General features: G+C 67.3%; 1 protein-coding gene across 4 annotated transcripts; it reads right to left on the bottom strand.

The window, feature by feature from the left end:
* Positions 1-1122: 1122 nt before the first annotated feature.
* On the bottom strand, positions 1123-17193 carry FGFR3 (fibroblast growth factor receptor 3). Of its 4 annotated transcripts, none has more exons than XM_042937115.1 (17): positions 16993-17193; positions 10605-10874; positions 10373-10426; positions 8346-8518; positions 8146-8269; positions 7874-8064; positions 5816-5960; positions 5141-5331; positions 4610-4755; positions 4073-4194; positions 3862-3972; positions 3585-3775; positions 3358-3480; positions 3132-3202; positions 2807-2944; positions 2514-2619; positions 1123-2425 (listed from the first exon to the last, which is right to left on the bottom strand). In XM_042937115.1, the coding sequence occupies exons 1-17, from the start codon at positions 17099-17101 to the stop codon at positions 2267-2269; spliced, it is 2424 nt and encodes an 807-aa protein (XP_042793049.1). In that variant the 5' UTR covers positions 17102-17193; the 3' UTR covers positions 1123-2266. The 4 variants fall into 4 exon arrangements, with proteins under 4 accessions (XP_042793049.1, XP_042793048.1, XP_042793046.1 ...); XM_042937114.1 differs by having other exon boundaries at positions 4610-4758; XM_042937112.1 differs by lacking the exon at positions 5816-5960 and adding an exon at positions 6669-6819.
* Positions 17194-19921: the final 2728 nt, after the last annotated feature.

The raw sequence follows: 19921 nt of genomic DNA on the forward strand, positions 1-19921 counted from the left end.
TAGTGGGGAGGGGGGTGCAGGCCAGGGATGGGGAAGGGAACGGCCAGCAGAGTGGAGCCCACTGTCCCTGGGTCTGGTGGATCAGAGGCCAGGTGAGAGCTTTGCTTACGTGTGGCTCCGTGGGGGTGGGGGTGGGGGGACCCACCTAGAAACCACCTCCCCCTCCCCGGCTGATTGGGGGGAGGAGGGGGAGGCCTCGGCCCCCAGAGCCCACGTGGACTCCAAGAGCTGGGGGCAGCCAGGGGGCTTGGCAGGCCTACAGCCCCCCAAGGAAGGGGAGGCCCGCCCCGTGATGGTCTCATCGTCCCTCCCGTGGACACTACGGTGCCTGCCCCCCCCGGCCTTGGGGACCTCGGACTGAGGCAGTGAAGGCCACCGGTGGTCCTAAGGCTCTGCCCTGCCGGGGCCGTGCCCCCGAGCAGCTGGACACACTGGACCACGCTGACCCCGGCTCTGCCCAGGGCTTGTCCTATCCCAGCCAGAGACCTGAGCTGGAAACCCGTGGAGGGCTTGTGACCCAGGCAGCCGGTGACCCCGCCCTCCTCGGGGGGCAGATGACAACCTGTCCCAGGTGGAGAGGACGACACTGCCTGGGGTTCCAGAAGGGCAGGAAACCAGAAAGCAGAGCAGGGATGTGAACCAGTTGTCTCTGTTTATTTTTTTGGAAAGCGCATCTGCCAGTTTGGGCCGACACCTTTGACCCCCATGAGGCTGGGGACCTGAGAACAGAGACCACCCTGGACCGCTGCCCGGCTGGCAGGCCGATGAGCAAGACAGCCACCCAAATGCGGGCCATTAACAGTACAAAAAGTAACAAAACTGAATTCACGGCTTTCTCTCCCAAGCTTTGAAAGGTAGCAGTCTGGGCTATAAAAGTCTAAAAGCATTGCGTAAGAGGTGTTAAATCTACAGCAAATACATCTTGTAAAAACTCAATAAATTATATATATAGATATATATAAACTTGTAACATCTAATAACATCTGAACCTGCGTGCAGGGTTGCCCACCCCCCCCCCCCCCCGGAAACTGCCTCCTCACTCAGAACACATGGCAATTAGAACTTGTATGAAAATACCAGCTTGCTTTGAAGTCCAAAAAATACATCTCCTAAAGAAAAACCCTATAGAAACCTAATTCCCCTGTGAAAGAAGGCCAAAGGAAATAAAATATCCTCACTAGAATCACCTCAAACTATTAACGACCCTTAAGGGTGCAAGGGACCTGGCTGGGCTTTGGGGTGAAGCCCTTAGCGGGCCCTCTACATGAAGCAGGAACCTTCTCGGCTGTTAATAAGTTAAAACTGAGACCTCTCTGCCACGCGGCTGGCTGAACACTATGAGCACCGGGGGGAGAGGGGCACAGGGCCGGGGGTTCTGGGGGTCGATAAATAGCTTTACAAATATACAATTTTTAAAACAAAACTGCGTTGCCAGAAAAGCCTCTCGATCTCCTGCTGGTTTTCACGTTGATCTCAGCAGATCCCTCGGGAACCTCCCAGGCCGGCGGCTGCGCCTCCCTCCTGCACCCTCAGGGTCCCGTGCCCGTTAGACCAGCCCTCCTCCCTCCGTATAGATCTCTCTATATATACGTATGTGTAGATCCTGTACACAGCATCTATTTATATAAATGTACACTCATTTCTGGAACGAACCTCTCGGACAGAAGTTAAAGCCTCCTGCCTTCAGGTACCCGTAATTCAGTCTCCCAAGGAGCAGGGTGGGAAGTGGGGAGGCCTGGAGGTGGGGGGAGGCTGCGGGCTAGCACTCCCCCCCAGGCCCAAGGTGCCTCTTGGGTGGGAGGTGTGCCATGGGGGGTGGGGCGGGGCGGGGGGAGGCTTCCCTGCAGGCTCAGCTTCGGCAAGTGGAGGGGCCTCGGTCCACGCTGGATGCCAGAGCTTGGCTGCCCACCCCCCCCCCCCCCCAGTGCTCCCGGCGGGGCAGCGATGGGTGGGGGGAGCTTGGGGGAGGGGCCCCAGGGAGGAGCCCCTTTACATTCTACATTCGGTCCCCCTGGTGCTGCCAGCACACGTGGCCAGGAGGTCATCATACAGCAGGGCGGGCACCCCAGGGACCCTGCGCCGGGGCGCCGGGGGCCTCAAGACTCACGCGCTCACACACGCGCACACACACGAAGCTGTCTGTCCATCCGTCCATCTGGCCCAGGTCTGAGGCCCAGGCCAGGGGGCCCCTGCGGTCGACGGCGGCACGGTGAGCTGGGGTCTGCTCTCACATTGGTGGGGGCTCGGCCTGCAGGCCGGCGGCCCTTCACGTCCGAGGGCCCCCGCCGCCGCCGCCGCCGCCGGGAGGGGCCGGAGGCAGCAGGTCGTGGGCAAACACAGAGTCATCCCCGGAGGAGCTGGAGCTGGGGGTGTCCTGGCCGCCCGGCGAGTACTGCTCGAAGGGCACCGACAGGTCTAGGTATTCCTGCCGGGCGGGAGGGGGGGCAGCCGTCAGGGCCACGCCCCCCACGTGCCCCCTCCACCCCCGCAAGGTGGGTGGGAGCCGCACTCACATCGGTGGACGTGACGGTGAGGATGCGGTCCAGGTCCTCCACCAGCTGCTTGAAGGTGGGCCTCTGCGAGGGCACCGCGTGCCAGCACTCCCTCATGATCGTGTACCTGGCCGGGCGCTCAGGTGAGGCTCCGGGCCGGTGCCCGCACGGGCCCGGCCCGCGCTCCCCCCCCCCCCCCCCCGCGCTCCCCCCCCCCCGCGCTCCCCCCCCCCCCCCCCCCCCCCCGCCGCGGGCACCAAGGCCATGCCCCCCGGGGCCCAACCGGGCAGCGGCCGAGGGGCCCGCGCACTCACAGGTCGTGTGTGCAGTTGGCCGGCTTGTCCATGCGGTGGCCCTCTTTCAGCAGCTTGAAGAGCTCCTCCACGGGGATGCCGGGGTACGGCGAGCCCCCCAGAGTGAAGATCTCCCAGAGCAGGACCCCGAAGGACCAGCTGGTGGGGAGCACGGCACCGTCAGCCCGTCTGTCCTACCACCAGAGGTCCTGTGCCCTATGCAGCCCGCCTGCCCCAGACGCACCCCGCTGACAAGAAGGGGAGATCAGCCACAGGAGCCACCGCTGGGGCCCCCCGCCCTGCGTCCCACGCGGCCCCCCCCCCGGCCCCCGGCCCTACCACGTACACGTCACTCTGGTGGGTGTAGACTCGGTCAAACAAGGCCTCGGGTGCCATCCACTTCACGGGCAGCCGGCCCTGGGAGGGCGAGGCGGGGAAGGGGGGGCACGTCGGCCACCAGATGCCCTCCTGGTGCCTGGGGCTGCCCACTCCGCACCCCCCTCCCCCCACCTCCACCCACCCCCCCTCCCCCCGCCTCCCCACTCCTCACACCCTCCCCCAGCCAGGCTCACATTGGTGGTCTTTTTGTAGTAGTCAAGGTTGTGCACGTCGCGGGCCAGACCAAAGTCCGCAATCTTCATCACGTTGTCCTCGGTCACCAGCACGTTGCGGGCCGCCAGGTCCCTGTGGATGCACTGGGGGCGGGAGGGGGCAGGGCTGAGGCTCCCGCCAGGCCCTGACCCTCCCCCCCACCTCCCCTGCAGGCCCGGGTGCCCTTATCGGCCCCCGCCCTGCTCACCTTCTGCGAGGCCAGGTACTCCATGCCCCGCGCCACCTGGTAGGCACAAGACACCAGGTCCTTGCAGGTGAGTTGCTCCTCGGGCAGCTTGCACGTGTCGAAGGAGTAGTCCATGCCTGGCGGCCTCCGCGCCCGCAGGTACTCGCGCAGGTTCCCCTTGGCCGCGTACTCCACCAGCACGTACAGGGGCCCTGGGGGCCCAGGCGTCAGAGGAGGGCCCCGCCCCGCCACCCCCACCCCTGCCCGCCTGCCCGCCCGCCCGCCCGCCGCAGCCTACCGCCCTGCGTGCAGGCCCCCAGCAGGTTGATGATGTTCTTGTGTCTGCCGATCATTTTCATCATCTCCATCTCCGACACCAGATCCGACAGGTCCTTGTCCGTGGCATCGTCTGCACGGGAGGGCAGGCGCGTCAGGCGCTGCCGCGCCGCCCCGGCCCCGCCCCTGCCCCGCACAGGCTCCCCTCACCACATCCTTCCCTCCTCCCTCACCTTTCAGCATCTTCACGGCCACAGTGACAGGCTTGGCGGCCCGGTCCTTGTCAATGCCGATGGCCTCTGCCATGACCACTTGGCCAAAGCAGCCCTCCCCGAGAGGCTTGCCCAGGGTCAGCCTGGAGGCAGAAACCGAAAGGCAGTGAGCACCCACACCAGCTCAAGGCCCTGTACCGGACAGTCTTTGAGGCCTAGCGTCGCTGCCTCCAGGAAGCCCTCCACGCTTGCCCCCATGACTACTCATAGGATAAAGGACGTTGGCCGGCCAGCCTCTCACCCTGTGTGGGGCCATCCAGACAGCACTTTGCAAGGGGCGCCGACACCTCAGGAGCACCTGCCCCTGGCCCGGCCTCCTCTGGTCGATAGTTGCCACGCCGTCAACGGTGTGGACTCCTACCATACTCTGATCTGAGTCCGATCAGGTTTCTGAGTGGTGCCCCCTCCCCCGCCACAGGACCACACCCTGTGTGTGCCCCCACCCCCACCGGGTCAGGGCCCCAGCCCCAGGACACATCGGTACCCCGCCCCACTGACCGGGCCCTGGACAGCTCCCACTTGGGGTCAGCGGGCAGCTCGAGCTCGGAGACGTTGGCCAGCGCAGGACCCTCCCCGGAAGACAGCCGGGCGATTCGCACCAGCGGCGTGTTGGAGTTCATGGACGAGTTGGACTCCAAGGACACCTGCTTGGGTCGGCAGGGACAGGTTGGTGCCAAGGGGCCGACCCACAGGGTCAGGGGGGAGGGTGAGACACGCCCCAGGGGTGGCGGGGCCGTGGCTTTGCCCAGGCGGGCAGGGCTGCTAAGGGGTGGGGAGGGGGCATCTGACTTCCACTCAGCCCTAAACGAAGGAAGGCCCTAGAAGTCTTACGTTGCAGGGTACCCCAGGCTCCTGGTGGAGCCCGCGCAGACCAGGGAGGGGGGCGGCTCAGCCACCGCAGAGACCTGCGTCCCCGGGAGGCCCCAGGCCTCCCGCACCACGGGGAGTAGTCCCTGAGCTCAGGAGCTCAGAGGAGCGGTCCCCGGGGGCGTCCGGGCAGCTCGGAACCCGGTAGCTACTTTCTGTTACCTGTCGCTTGAGTGGAAAGCGGGAGACCTTGTGCACGGTGGGCGAGCCCAGGCCCTTCTTCGGGGGACTGTGCAGACGGCACAGTGTCACGGCAGCCACCACCAGGATGAAGAGGAGGAAGCCCGCCCCGTAGCTGAGGACGCCCGCATACACGCTGCCAGCCGCGCCGGCCTCCAGCAGCTCCTCCTCGGCTGCAAAGATACCGTCGCTGCAGGCCGGGCCCCGCCTCCCGGGAGCCCCCGAGGGCCGGAGCCCCAGGCGCGGCGGGAGTGGGGGACAAGGGGCTCGGACCCCTGGTCGGGACGCCTAGGCCTCAACGTCCCCCTCCCTGAGGGTCCGCGGTCAGAAACGCCGGGTCAGGAGGGGTGCACCCAGGAGAGCGAGAGCCCAGCGGAGCCGGCAGCGTTGACGCCCGCCACCCGGGGTGACACCGGAGCCGCCACACGGGCTGCTGGGGACCGAGCTGGGGGGTGGGGGGGGGGGGCTCGAGGGAGGCCCCTCGGAGGCAAGACAGCACGTGCACTTTATCCCCACACCAGCCCGGGCCAGGAGCTCTGCAGAACGAGGTGGCCACGAACCACGGCGTCCCCCGCCCGCCCTCGGCAGCTCCGGTGTGACCCAAGCCAGCGACCCCGAGAGAACAGGGACAGAGCAAGCAGCAGCAGGAGCCAGTACCTGGCAGCACCACCAGCCACGCAGAGTGATGGGAAAACCCGATAGAATTGCCCGCCAGACACGTGTACTCCCCCGCGTCCTCAAAGGTGACATTGCGCAAGGACAGAACCTCTAGCTCCTTGTCGGTGCTGTTAGCGCCCGCCGTCTACAAAGAGAGAACAGAGCGCGATAGGCGAGCGCCAGCACCTGCCACGGGCACCACAGCCACAGTCCACACGGCGACGGTCCAGCCAGGCTGCAAGGAAAACGCCGCCGCCACCGCCACCACCACCACCGCGGCCGCGGCGCCACGGGTCCTCCGCCTCGTGCGTCCACACAGAGCCCGAAGCCAGTCCCTCCACCGGCGAGTCCTCTGTCCCAGGCGAGCGCCAGGCGTGCGGCCGGCAGCGCTGCACAGACGCGGCATGCGGGGTGAGCGCGTGTACGGGGCGGGGGCGGGCGGGGGGGGGGGGGCGCCGGCGGACGGACACGCGCACGCGCACGCCAACGGGGGGCGAGCGGGCAGCGGAGCCAGGGGCAAGCGAGGGTGAGACAGACGGACAGACGCACGCACACGCGCACACGCACGCACACGCGGGGGAGGGTGGGGCGGAGGCTCACAGAGGGCAGTGGCCCCTGCCGGGGCTGGAGGCCTTCTGGGGGTGCGTGTAGGGCACAGGCAGGGGCAGCACAGGCCGCGGGGGCTCGAAGCGGGCGGTCACAGTGGAGGCCAGAGGCACCGGCACTGCAGAGGTGGCTCCGGCCGGAGCGCCATGCGAGCCGCAGGGCAGGGAGCGAGCAGGACGGGGGCGCACGGCCAGGGCGTCGGGAGCTGGAGCTCGGCGTGCCAGACAGCGTGGGACAGAGTCGTTACCTGCTTGGGGCCCGTGGACACGCAGCCAAAAGGCCTTCTCAGCCACGCCTATGAAATTGGAGGCTCGACAGAGGTACTCGCCCCCGTCACGCTCGGACACATTGGCCAGGCGGAGGCGCGCGTCGGCCTCCACACTCTCACTGATCCAGGACTGCGGGGACAAGAGACCCGGCTCAGGCGCGCCCTTGGCAGCCTGGCCGGGCACAGAGTGGCCGTGCGGGAGCAGGCCCCTGGCGCAGACCCCGCCACGAGGGTGGCCCTCAAGGAACGGAGCGGGGGCTCGGCGAGGGCAGCCAGCAAGGCTGCCTGCGGGAGGCGGTGGCGGGCTGTGGTTTCACAGGAGGCCCCTTCCCCGCGTCCACCCACCAGGGCCCCCGAGTGCGGCCCCGCAGGCACCCCTCGGAGAGGCCCTCCTGGGCTGGCACTCAGCCTGCCTATCCCTGGGCTCCGGGCTGGGCCTGCCGTGACGATGCCCGGCTCACGGTGAGCGTGTTCCCACGAGTGCAGAGAGATCACCCACCGGGGCCACGGCAGCCTCCCCAGGCAGATCTGGACCCCTGCTCTCAGCCCAGGCGCCTGGCCCCCCACACCCCCACCGGCGGCCGACGTCTCTCTTCGGGCTGAGTGTCGCAAGCACCCCAGCTCCGGCGGCCCCCCCCCGCCCTGGGGCCGTGGGAACCAAGCTGAGGCTGCCCCAGGCGAGGGCCGAGGGAGCCAGGCAGGCAGCAAGCCGCGCTGCACAAGCACTGACACAGCCCGCTCGGGGTGACACAGCCTGATCCCTGATCGGGGCGGCTGGAGGAGCCGCGGCCTGCGCCTGGGGCCCAGAGCTCGCCGGGAGGCCTAGGCTGCCACCTGCCTGCCCCCGGGCCCCTGAGCTTGAGCCCGGCCCAGGGCGCTGCCTGCAGGCCCACCCTCAAAGCAGAGGGGGAAACTGAGGACTCACTGTGGGGCCGTGTGCTACGCGCCCGACATGCTGGGACCCAGCCCAGACTCCCCAGCCAGCCCCCGGCCCCCAGCCACCCACCCCCGGCCCCCGGCCCCCGGCCCCCGGCCCGCCAGTGCCGGGCCGAGCCCTCCGCCGCTCCTTCCCCGACGGTCCGATGCCTGGGCCCCACCCGCCGACCCCGTAACCCAGTCCCCGGCCGCGGGGGGCCAGCAGGGCCAGGCCCAAGGGCCCGGGCTCGGCCGGTGGCGGTACCCACCTTGAGCACGGTGACGTAGGGGGTGCCGTCGGGCCCCACTTTGCTGCCGTTCACTTCCACGTGCTTCAGCCACTGGATGTGGGGCTGGGCGTCGCTGTATACCTTGCAGTGGAACTCAACGTCACTGCCCAGCACCGCCGTCTGGTTGGCCGGCAGCCCTGCCTGCAGGATGGGCCGGTGCGGAGAGCGCTCTGCGGGGAGGGCACACGGGGCTCAGGGGCCGCTCCGGCCGAGCCGTCGGGCCACCCCGCCCCGCCCGCGCCGGGCCTCACCCAGGACGTCCAGGGTGTAGGTCTGTCGGATGCTGCCGAACTTGTTCTCGACAACGCACGTGTAGTTTCCTCGGTCCGACGGGACCACGCTCTCCATGACCAGGCTCCACTGCTGGTGTCGCAGCTGCGGGCGGGCACGCGGGTGAGCAGGCGGCAGCCCGAGACCCCCACCGGCCGGCGCCACCCGCCGCCAGGCCCACCTTGATGCCCCCGATGCGGTGCTCCCCCCGGAACTCCTTGCCGTTCTTCAGCCAGGAGATGGACGGAGTGGGGTTGCCGGCGGCCGGGCAGCGGAAGCGGACGGTGTTGGCGGCCGGCACAGCCAGCAGCTTCTTGTCCATCCGCTCGGGCCTCGTCCAGTAAGGGGCCCCGGCTGGCAGAGGGGCACGCGAAGGCCATAAGCAGGCTGCGAGCAGGGCACGCCTGACCACCCCCCCCCTTCGGAAGCTGTCCCACCACACACCCCTCCAGCCTCAGTTTCCTCCCTTGCACAGAGTGTCGGATTTTGGGGCCCCCCGCCTTGGCGGGACAAGGCTCCCGCCGACCCCAACACCGCCTCCCAGCATCCTCGAAGCCAAGCCACACATCCCCTCCTCTCCCTGTCCACTGCCCCCAAGCACCCACACCAGCCAGGAGGGCCCAAGGGTCCAGGATAATACATCCTCACCCGGGAGCCTTCAAGACACAAGGGTATCTCCCAGGAGAGCACCCAGACACCCAGGGAGGCACCCACAGGGCAGGCCCGCTGAGGAGAGACCGGGCCAGCCGAGGAACCGGGTCAGCCCAGGTCACAGAGCCCAGCCAGATGGACCAGGGGCCGGGCTGCGGAAGCAATTTACTGGGACGTGAGGCCCAGCCACCTGGAGAGCCCAGAGTCTTGAAGGTGGCCAGACTCTGAGACCGAGTCACCCTCTCTAGCACTCCAGGGTCTGGTGGGCAGTGGGAGGGGCCATGGTGACAAGGCAGTGACGTGGCACGTGGGAGGCCCTGCCCCCTTCCTGGTTCTGAGGGTTGTCCCCGCCCCCACCCTAAGTGGTTTCCATCCTTCTTTGGAGCTGAGGTGGGGACCGCATTCCTGCCACGGGAAGTAGGCAGGCAACCCCCGGACAGGGAAGGGACACAGCGCACCCTTCGCCCCCAACCCCTGCCACCTCCAACACAGCCACCTTGCAGAGGAGGGTGCTGAGGTCCAGGCTGGGGGCACTCCCGGGGCAGAGACTCTGGGGTGACCCAGGGAGCCCTGCAGGCCCAGACGATGGTGGCTGAGCACGGCTAGAGACATTGCCCTTGGAGAGCAGCCCTGCCCATGACCCCCAGAGCCCCTGAGCCCACGGGGCTTGGGAGGGGGTTGGTCAGAGGGACCAGGAGCACTGGGCCTGGAGTTTTGCTCTGAACTTCCTGGCAGCCAAAGGAAAAAGGGAAAAGAGAAGAAACCCAGCAGCCCCTCAGCTTTCCTGCTTATCTCAGAGCCCAAGGCAGAGCTGCTGCATGAGTATCCCGGCACCTGACTCCTCTCCTGCGTCCCCACCCAGCTCTGTGTCCCTGGCCGGCCCCTCCTCACCTCTTTGCCCGCTAGACCCCACAGGGCCCCCCAACCGTGTCCCATGTCCCACATCTCTCGGCCTGGCTAACCGGGCTCCTCGGAAACAGCCCGCTGCCCCTCCCTGCCCCCCACCCCCCACGACAGGCAAGGTGGCCCCGCCACCGTCCCAGGCTGGAACACCCCGGTGGCTGCCGCCCCTCCTGCTCTCCCGCACCCGTGGCCTGTCACCAGCAAGTGCTACAGTATCCCCTGTACCATCAACACCCGCCCAAACCTGGTGTCCCTGGCGCCCACGGCCACCCTCCTCCCCCACCTCCTGGGCCCCCGACCCCTTAGCCCACTGGCCCCGAGGCAGCCCCCTGAGTCCCCTGCCCTGCCGTACTCACACTCGGCACAGGCTACCTCACCCAAGGCCACAGCAGCCTCCTTGCCGCTCCTCAAGCCCTGTGCAGCACGGTCCCCCCTCCCCCAAGCTGGGGCGCACAGGCCCAGGGCTCACTCGAGGCCACCTCACCCCGAGGAAGACCCCGCACTCGGTGGGACCCTGGGGAGGTGGCCCCCAGGCCTCGGTCTCCCACCTGCCTGTGAGCAGGAGGCCCCATTCCCAGGGAGCACGGAGCTTGGCAGTTAGGAAGGCGGGTCCCCAGCCCTGACTCGCCCTGCGCGCCTGGACCCCGGGCTCACCTGTGTCCTCAGCCTCATCCTCTCCGTCTTCGTCATCCCCGGAGGACGGGGCATCTGAAACACAGGCAACAGAGCGTGTGGCCGTGGGACAGGTGCCCCTCGCCGTGTCTCCCGTGCGGCACCCTCCTCTCTACCAGGGACCACCGAGACCCCCAACGTGGGGAGCTGCAGAGCACCGCCCCGAGACCCCCCGGGCACTCAGGGAGCTCGGAGGACCCCGGCGGGCACGTACCTGTCACGCGCACGCTGAAGTCGCATAGCACGCGCTGGGTAAGCCGCTGCCGGCAGCTGTAGGCCCCCGCGTCCTCGTGGGAGGCGTTCAGCACCTGCAGCCGCTGAGGCCCCACCAGGATGCGGTCTGAGGGCGCCAGCCCCACACCGTCCTTGACCCAAACGCTGGGCCCCGTGGGGCCACCTGCAGGCAAGTGGCAGCTCAGCTCCACGGTGTCCCCGCTGCCAAAGACCAGCTGCTCCTGCGGGCCGGGCTCAGGTCCCGGGGCCTCTGTAGGTGATATGGATGTGACCCTAAGGCGGGAGCCCCCAGAGCGGGAGCACCGGGCGCCCGGCACCCCGGGAGGCACCACGGCGTGCCCACTGTATCGACACGCGGTGGAGGCCGCAGGGAGGGGGCTCGGCGAGGGCCCACGTGGCCCTACACGAGGGAGGGACCAGTGTCCAGAACCTGTGGTCCTGCAGAGTGCCCCGTGAAGGGCAGGGGGCGGAGGGGGGACAATATTTTCCGGCCGGTCGCCGGAGCGCTGACAGATCACAAGCATATGAACGGACGCGTGCGGCCCAGCGCACACCCATCAGAACACGCGTAAGGGCGCTGAAAATCCAAATTTCGGTGTAAGTAAGTCTTCTTTGTTTTTCTTTTTTTTAAGTTTATTTACTTATTTTGAGAGAGAGAGAAAGACCATCCTAAGCAGGCTCTGCCCTGCCACCACGAAGCCACACGAGGGGCTCGAGCTCACGACTGTGATATCACGACTTGAGCTGAAGCGAACAGACGCTTAAGCTACTGAGCCGGCCAGGCGCCCCCTCCTTGGACTTGCTCACAACCGTTTAGAAACGCAAACTCCATCCCGAGCTCACAGGCAGTGCCTCACACGCCTCCGGCTGAAGCAGAGGCTGGAGGCAGGGACGCTGGGCTGGGGACAGGGGCGATTTGCCCCAGGAGGATGGGACCCACTCGACGCCCACCTCCCCGCCCCCCCCCCAGCTCTCATCCTGGCTTCGAAAGCAGTTCCGGACCGGAGAGCAGACGCTCGGCCTCACGAGAATGGAGCCGGCACTGGCCATGGGCTGGTTACCAAGAGCCGGCGCACCCCGCGGGGCGGGTCAGGGCGGGGGCTCTCTGGGACGCAGGACAACTGCACCGTGACTAGAGAGAAGGGTCTTGCACGCGAGCGACACCTCAGTGGTACACCAAACACACAGTGAGAAGCAGGTCGTAAATAGGATACTATGTCTGGACGACGGTGTCTCACAGGCCCGTGGGAGGAGGGGACCTGGGACTCCCATTTCACAGCCGAGGACACGAGCTGTGGGAGGTGGGACTTGTCCAGACTGAGCCAGCGAGCAGGCCAGAGCAGGCCGAGGTGCCCTGGCCCACCTCACCGTGTACACGCCACGTTGGGGTAGAGGAAGGAGCCTTGCCAAGGGCGGGTGTCCACCGGAGAGCCCCGGGGTCCCGCACCGCTGCCCCGCGGCTGCCTAGCTCTCAAGGGGCCGAGGCCTGAGATCCAGGGACACATCACTGGCGGGGCTATCACCCCCAGGCCTCCCTGCCAGGGCCAGACAATGCCCGGCGGGCAGCCTGGGCTTGGGGCCCGGGACAGGGGTGGGTGGTCCCAGCGCCCAGGCCTCCTTCCCCAGACCCAGCTGGGTCAGTTACATCATCACTTGTCATTCTGCCGACGCGTGGCCTAGATTCGAGGGCCCAGCTGCCCGCTGTTAGCCACACCGGCCCCTGGCTCCCTGGACAGTCCCGATTCTGCCTACCCACTTCAGGTGCCTCACCAGCCCCGTGCCCACCGGGAGGGTCTCTCAAGTACCTCTGAGCCTGCGTCCCTGAGGGCCCCACTGTCGGAGGACTCCTGACCCGACCTCCAGCCCCTCGGTCCCGGCCACTGTGTCCTGTGGGGACCACCCAGTGCCGGGAGCCGACTGAGGCCCCCCAGAAGGCGGAGAACAGGCTGGTCATGGCAGCCTCAGCCCCAGGCCCCGGCCCAAGGGCAACAGTTGTTGGTTCCGGTTTGGTCTGGGCAGCATCAGCAGGTCAAGCCATCCACACAGTATATTCACTTCAAGCCGGTCCAGTGTGGGATTGACGGACACAGCAGCCCCGGGGCCAGCCATGCCCGGCAGCCGTCCGCTGGTGGGCGGAGGGAGGTGGGGGACGGGACACCCCTGGACCAGGGCAGAGACTGGCAGAAATCTCTGCCTCCGGTAGATCTGATCCACCAGGCCCGCCCTGAGCCACGGGAGACCCTGGGGGTGACCCGCCAGAGGCGTGAGCGGGTGGTGTCAGGTAGGGGGACAGAGAGCAGGCAGGACTCCAGGCGACAGGCATGAGCGGATGCTGAAACGGTCACGGTCTGGCTCCACTCGGGCAGTGGCTGGGGCATGTGCCGCTCGGCCCCAGGAAGGGGTCTTTCCCGATCAACAAAAGGGGGCTCTGGGGCCCACACACGCTAGAGGACGGAAGTCCTATGCGCCACGGCAGGTGCCCACGTGCCACTGAGGGGGGTGAGCACAGGCGGAAGGTCTGACCCTGTGGGTCCCACAGCGCCTGCTCCTGGCTGCCGCCCCCGCCCCGGTGTGGGCCACATGCCAAGTGCAGCCCACAGGCACAGCCCAAGGACTACTGCGTCCTGGAAGGGCCCAGCTGGGCTTGCGGGGATGTCCCCAATCAGTGTCCTCCTGACTGTTACTAACTGGCCTCATACCCCAATTTCCCCCACTGTGGCACAGAGCAAAAATCCCACCCGCGGGCCAGGGAGGCCACCACAAGCGGTTTAAAGTGCTGGAGGGGCACCTGGGTGGCTCAGTGGGTGGAGCTTCCGACTTCAGCTCAGGTCACGATCTCGCGGTTTGTGGGTTCGAGCCCCGCGTCGGGCTCTGTGCTGACGGCTCGGAGCCCGGAGCCTGCTTCGGATTCTGTGTCTCCCTCCCTCTCTGCCCCTCCCCTGCTTGTGCTCTCTCTCTCTCAAAAATAAATAAAGGTTACAAAAAATTTATTTAATAAGTAAATAAAGTGCTGGAGCGTGCGACAGCCAGGCTGAGAGATGCCACCAGGCCGTGGTCAGGGTCAAGCCTCCCCCAGTGTGTGGGGGGGAAGGGGGGAGGCACAGGGATCCTCAGAAGGGCCTTCGGGGTGACCCCAGAGAACACCCAGCAAATTCAGACCTGATTCAAAGGAACCACTGGAGCTGGCAGCTCCCGAGGGATTTGGGTTTTGGGGCGGAATGAGGAACAAAGGGTTCCGGTTCAGGGTGCGTGGTGAAGCTTTCCACTCTTTCCAGGGGGTGGGACCGGCTGCCAGGGACGTGCTTTAAAACAGCCCAAGGGGGGCGCTGGGCAAGCTCAGTTTGTTAGGTGTCCAACCCAATTTCAGCTCAGGTCATGATCCCATGACACTGCGATCGAGCCCCGTGTCGGGCTGGGCTGCACGATGACAGTGCAGAGACTGCTTGGGATTGTCTCCCTCTGTCTCTGCCCCTCCCTCACTCGCTCTGTTTCTCAAATAAATAAACATTTTAAAAAAGTCCAAGAGGGACGCCTGGGTGGCTCAGTCGGTTAAGCATCCGACTTCAGCTCAGGTCACGATCTCGCGGTCCGCGAGTTCGAGCCCCGCGTCGGGCTCTGGGCTGATGGCCCAGAGCCTGGAGCCTGCTTCCGATTCTGTCTCCTTCTCTCTCTGCCCCTCCCCCGTTCATGCTCTGTCTCTCTCTGTCTCAAAAAAAATAAACGTGTAAAAAAAAAATTTAAAAAATAAATAAATAAATAAAGTCCAAGAAAGGAGGGGTGTCTCAAAGGGACCTCAAGTCAAGGGAGAGGATCTGATCTTCCAACCTCCCCACCTGGAAACTTTCTGAAAAGTTTCATAACCAAGGAAAAAAAGGGGGATTTGGAAACCCAGCAAGCTAATGTGGGCTTACAGGATTATCCAGCCTAACCTTCCCAGAACCCTGTGAGTATCGTCCTCACACACACAGGTGAGGACCCCCAGCAGGATCTAGAGTCGGGAGCTCCCCTCCCATCCAGAAGAGACTCCGGGAATTGCTTACTCACTGGTAAGTCGCTCAGGCCTGCCTGGCTGCCCCACCCCCCCCCAGCCTGTCCCTGCCAGGGCTCCAGCTCCCCTATAGTTTCAGTTGTGAACCAGGGCACAGCCAGGCCCCCGATCAGTCCCAAGGAAGACCTGAGGCCCTGCAGGGGTGCTTCTCAGCTCAGTGCAGGGGCTGAGGCCAGAAGTCCAGCCTCGGCTCAACCAGGTTAATGAACCACCCAGGGCTCAAAGTCCAGCCCTGATGAAGCGGTGGGGGAGGCTGCAGCCAGTGCTTTTGTGGGAAATGCCCTGTGCCCCCCAAGAGACTCCTCCTGGTTGGGTGGGCTCAGACTGCAGGGCACGTGGCACACGCCCCTCCCCCCCCCCATCAACCTCCCTGAGCAAGCCCCTCACACAGAACACTGGCCCCATGTGGACATTAAGGCTGCCCAGGTCAGTCCAGGGGCGAACGCCTTCCCCACCTTGACCCCAGCGGACTGTGGCGTTTTAATTTATGTTTCCTGGCGAAAGCGTCAGCTGGAACCTCTAAGTTTCAGGACGTCTTCGTGTTTTTGCGGTCTGGTTCATCTACTTAAAGAAATGGTTTAAGTACACTGACCCATGTGTTCAGTACCTGTCTTCCCGGCTCTACTTCGAGGATGGGGGGGGGGGTGGGGTGGTTCACCTATGCTCTGGTGGAGGAAAAAGTCCCTGTACCTCCCACCCGCCACCCCTGGGGTCCCTCCTGCTACTGTGCCCCAGGCCTGCATCCAGTGGGGGTACCACAGGCTTTGCGCCCCAGGACCGGCCTCCCGCGGACTGCCAGTTGGGGGGGGGGGGTGGAGGGCCCCGCCCGCCGCAGGGGGTCCAGGCGAGGGCCCGGAGCCCCGCCCGCCGCCCCCTCCTTCGCCCCCTCCTCGGGGCTAGTTGACATTCCTCGGCCGTAGGGAGTAATATCTTTATCTGAATGCGAATGCTAATTCGGGGCTCCCCCCGCGACCGCCTATTCGGCGCCCCTGGAAGCTGGGGCCGCCTAAGCAGGCGCTAAAAGCGCGCGCTGACCTCGCGACGGCCTCTGTCACGCCGCTGAATGACACACGCATTCAAGCGCCAGGCCCACTTCATTCATAAAAAAATGACATTGTTCCGGGAGGCTGCAGCCGCCGCCGGAGCAGGGGGCGCGGGGGCGCAGGGAGGGGCGGGCCGCCATCTGCCTCCGTCCCGCCCGCGGCCGCCGCCTCCCTGGCACGGCGCGCCCGCCGCCGCTCAGCTCACACCTCCCCGCGAGGCCGCCGCGGCCGCCATCAATGCGCGGTCTGTGGCCGCGCCGGGTACAAAGGAGCGGCTGTTCGGGTCTCGCCCGGGTGGGGCGTGAGCTCACCGGGAGAGGGCCTCCCTCCGCGCGGCCGCCGGGACGCAGCGGGGCTGCGCGCGCCCCGGGGCCCGCGGCCGCCGCCCCCGCACGCCGCCCCCTCGCGGGCGCCCCGGGAGCCCGGAGCCGGGAGGCGCGCGTGCGGGGCTGCGGCTCCCGGGGCGCCCGGCGGGGGGCCGCGCGCGCCGCACCTCGAGGGCCTTGGCGCGTGTGCGGGGCGGGGCCTGGCGGGCCGACGCGCCCCCGCCCCTCCGCGCCGCTCGCCGACCCCCGACGTGCACCGGCCCTGGGCAGTCCGCCGGCGTCCGCGGCTCCCCGTCCCTCGGACAGCGGCCAGGCGTTCGGCGCGCGCCCTGGGACGGGGAGGTTGGCAGACGCTGTCACCCACCCGGCAGGGTAGCAGGGCCGGGAGCGGAGGCACCAGACGCCGCGGCCTCGTCACGCGGCCCACGGGGGGCGGGCAGGGCCCCGGTGGCAGGCTGACGCTCTCACACCCTCCCTCCGAAATGCGGTCTCTCGCTCGGGCCGAAGCCGGCCACGAACCCGGACGGAGGCGGGCAGGGGCTGCGGCGCCGACAATAGGAACTTGCCGTCAGTGAGAACCCGCAGAACAACAATGGGAATCACCGCGGAAACGTAGCCCCCGCGCCCTCCGGGTGATGCCCGGGATCACGCTGCGCCCCATTAGGAAACCGCGGGGGGCGGTGGCCGCGGACTCCACGGTCGCGTTCAGCTGCCCACCGCGGCCTCGCACTTGGGTGGGAGCCCTGAGCCTCCAGGGGCCCCACAAACTGCCGCGCCAGCTCTGGCCCGGATCTCCGGGGAGCGAGGGCGGCAGGAACCCGGACACGGACTCCGCAGTGCCAGCCCAGGGCGCACCCTCGGGCCCACTCAGACCCGGCGCCCCAGACCCACCCAGGAGCCCTTTCCTGGGCCCCGACGCCCCTCGCCGGTACCCGTCGGGTCCTTCCGTACCTGCCGCTCTCCGCACGACGCGCTGCTCCATGCCGGGGGGCCCCGAGGCGGCGCCGGTCACGACCGCCACGGCCACGCAGAACGCGAGGGCGCGAGCCAGGGCGCCCATAGTGGGGGCGGGGGCTACGACGTCCTCAGGCGGCGCGCGCGGGCATGCTGCCCCCCATGGCCCCGCTCTGGCACCGGCGGGAGGAGGGCGCCGCTAGGCAGTCTGCGGGAGGAGGCGGGCAGCTCGTCACCCCGGAGGATCCGGGGCGCGCAGGGGCGGAAGCGGCGGTGGCTGGGCTCCTGCGCCCCGGCTCCTCCGACCCCCGGCCGCCCCGCCCGCCGCCGCTGCCGCCGCCCAGGGCTCCCGGGCCGCCTGGCGCCGGCCGCCTCCTCCCCGCCGCGGTCCCTCCCTTCCTCCCCCTTCCCTCCCTGACTTCTGCAGAGCCCTCCCAGGGCGGCGGCGGCGGCGGCGGCAAACTTTCCAGAGCGGGAAGCCTGCGCCCCGGCCGGGCCCCGCCGCGGAGACCGCTCGGGACGTGAGCCCGCCGCGCGCTCCGGCCTCGCCGCGCGCCCGCCTCGACCCCTCCGCGCCCGCGCACCGACCTGGCGGCCGCTGGCGCCCACTCGCTGCCCGCGGCGCTTGCTCCGGCTCCTTGTCCGCCGGCCGGACGCCTGCGCCCCGTGCCTCCAGCGTCGGCTCGCCGGTGCGTCCGTGCGCCCGGCGGAGCAGGATCGCGCGGCGCCAGCTGACCGCACCGCCGCCGCCGCCACCGCGCACTGAGCCCGGGCCGCCAGGCGCGCGGCAGCCAGCGGGGGCTGGCCCGCGGCCGCCACGCCCCCAGCCCCGCCCCGCCCCGGCCACGCCCGCCCGGACTCGCCGGGCGCGGGACACGCCCCTCCCCTGAGACGGCCCGGAGGCGGGGCCGCGGCTCGCCCGGCCCCCGCCCGCGGAGGGGATTAGAGGGGGCGGGGCCGGGCGGGGGCGCCGGGCGGTCTCGGAGGGCGTGGGAGCCGGGGCCGGACGCGCGAGGCCCCCCGTCGCACTACTGGGCCCCGCGAGCGCGCAGAGGGGCCGAGCGCGGACCCTTAGTTGCGCAGCGCGCAGTCCCGGTGGCCACCCTGCTGCCTGCCCATCGGGGCCTCAGGTCAGGGAACCCGGGGACGTAGAGAGGGCGGTAGGTGAAGCCCGTCCGAGAGGCTTCACGGAGAGGGAGCTGCTCACGCTGAACGAACCCTGAGGTGTGAACAGCCAGTCCTCAGGTGGAAAAGCGCGGAGCGGCATCGAAGCGGGCGGAACCGTGTGCGCAAAGGCCTGGGAGTGAAGGGCAGCTCTGCCTGTTTGCCTGGGGCTGAAATACGAGGGGGCTGTGGTCTCACTGCTGCTTTTATTGGGGGCCTGTGGTACACTTGTAGCTAAGCTGCCTGAGTTCCCTGCCAAAGGGGATCCTCACCCCCAATCCTCCAAGAGGAAAGAAGTTTAGAGATTGGGTGCTTGCCAGCCATCAGAACGGAGAGCAGGGGCTGGGGGCCTCAGACAGGGACACCAACCCCCCAACCCCAGGGCTCTGAGGAGGGATGAGGGTAGCTGGTGGCCAGAGCTGTGCCAGGTGCTTGCTCGCTGTTGGGTGGGACAGAGCCGAGCTGGAGAGGACCCAGTGTGCCCACCTTCGCAAGGAAGAGGGCACTCCCACCTTCAGGCAGACCCAGAGGACCTACAGGCGCCAGGTGGGAGAGGAGGGCACCTGGGCATGGCTCTGGCATACCCCAGCCAAGTGTCTCTGGACCACCTGGCTCGCGGCTTTTGAGACTCGGTTTGCTCATCGGGAAAATGGCCATGAAAGCCCTTCTGTGACTGGCTGCTGACACCACCCCACAGCCGTAGGTGCAGGCTATGCTTTGAAGACACCAGCCTGGACACACCCAGCCTCTGAGACCAGACTTCAGGGCCCTAAAAGGATCCCGCCCCCCCCCCCCTAGGGAGCCCTCAGGGAGCCCCTCTGTGCCTACCTGACAGATTAGCATCTCTGCTGTGTGCTGCCCTCCCTCGTTGCCTGCTCTAGTCAAGCCCATGCCCCTTCTACTGCATCCTAGCTGGGCTGTCCAGACCCCTCCAGTGCCCGGCCACCCCACCCAGGTCCTCTCCCGGGAGACCATCCTAGGGCCCACAGCAGCACATTGTGCTCTGATCTATTAACCAGTTACTTAATCAGTGACTTAACGTACCAGGATGGGTGTGGGATGATGGTCCCCTTTGCCCTCTTCCTCTGTGTGGACTGGATTGAGTTTGTCCTCCCAGATTCCCTGGTGGATAGAGCTGGCAGGCGGGGCCAGCGTCTGCTCAGAGTGGGGCAGGGAGGAAGGACCAGCCGCTGGCACCTGGGGGCTGGCTTCCCAGGGGGCCCTTCCAAGGCCCAGCAAAGGCTCTGTATTGTTCCTTGCAGTCCGCTCCCAGGACGGTGCCCACGGTTCCCTCTCAGGGGTCCACCCCTGAGAAAAGAGCCCTGCATCCCTGTGACTCTGAGAGGTGAGCATCTATCCATCCTCCTGCGAGTGGCTTTCTGCCTCTCAAGACTCTCTCCTTAGCAGAAGTGCCCATAGGGGATTGCCCGTCTGTGTTAGCTGTTTCCTCGTGTCCCTTCTTCTATCTGTCCCAGCAAGCCTGACCCCACACGCGGTGTCACCGGCCCTGTCCTCTGCGGCTTCTGTGTGGATCTGACCATCAGGCAACACTAGCAAGAGGAGAGGTTGCTGGGAGACGGGGCCCATGCTCTTCCGCCCTGCCCCCTCTCCCTCAGGCCTGCGGGAAGGGGTGCGCCCCCCTCTTCCTCCAGCGCCAGGCCTGGGTTGACCCCTGGGTGCCTCACACTCTGTGTTCCTTTCCTAAGGCTGCTGTAACAAGTCACCACAAACCGGTTGGCCGAAATTTAGTTTCTCACAGTCC

This window comes from Panthera leo, chromosome B1 (assembly GCF_018350215.1).
Source record: "Panthera leo isolate Ple1 chromosome B1, P.leo_Ple1_pat1.1, whole genome shotgun sequence".
Lineage (NCBI taxonomy): Eukaryota > Metazoa > Chordata > Mammalia > Carnivora > Felidae > Panthera > Panthera leo.

Excerpts from the sequence above, each read along its gene's own strand:
- FGFR3 (XM_042937111.1), bottom strand. The coding sequence starts at position 17,101 with ATGGGCGCCCTGGCTCGCGCCCTCGCGTTCTGCGTGGCCGTGGCGGTC. Across the intron at positions 10,427-10,604 it reads CTTCAGCGTGCGCGTGACAG|ATGCCCCGTCCTCCGGGGAT; the intron begins GTACGTGCCCGC and ends CCTGTGTTTCAG. Across the intron at positions 3,203-3,357 it reads ACTACAAAAAGACCACCAAT|GGCCGGCTGCCCGTGAAGTG; the intron begins GTGAGCCTGGCT and ends TCGCCCTCCCAG.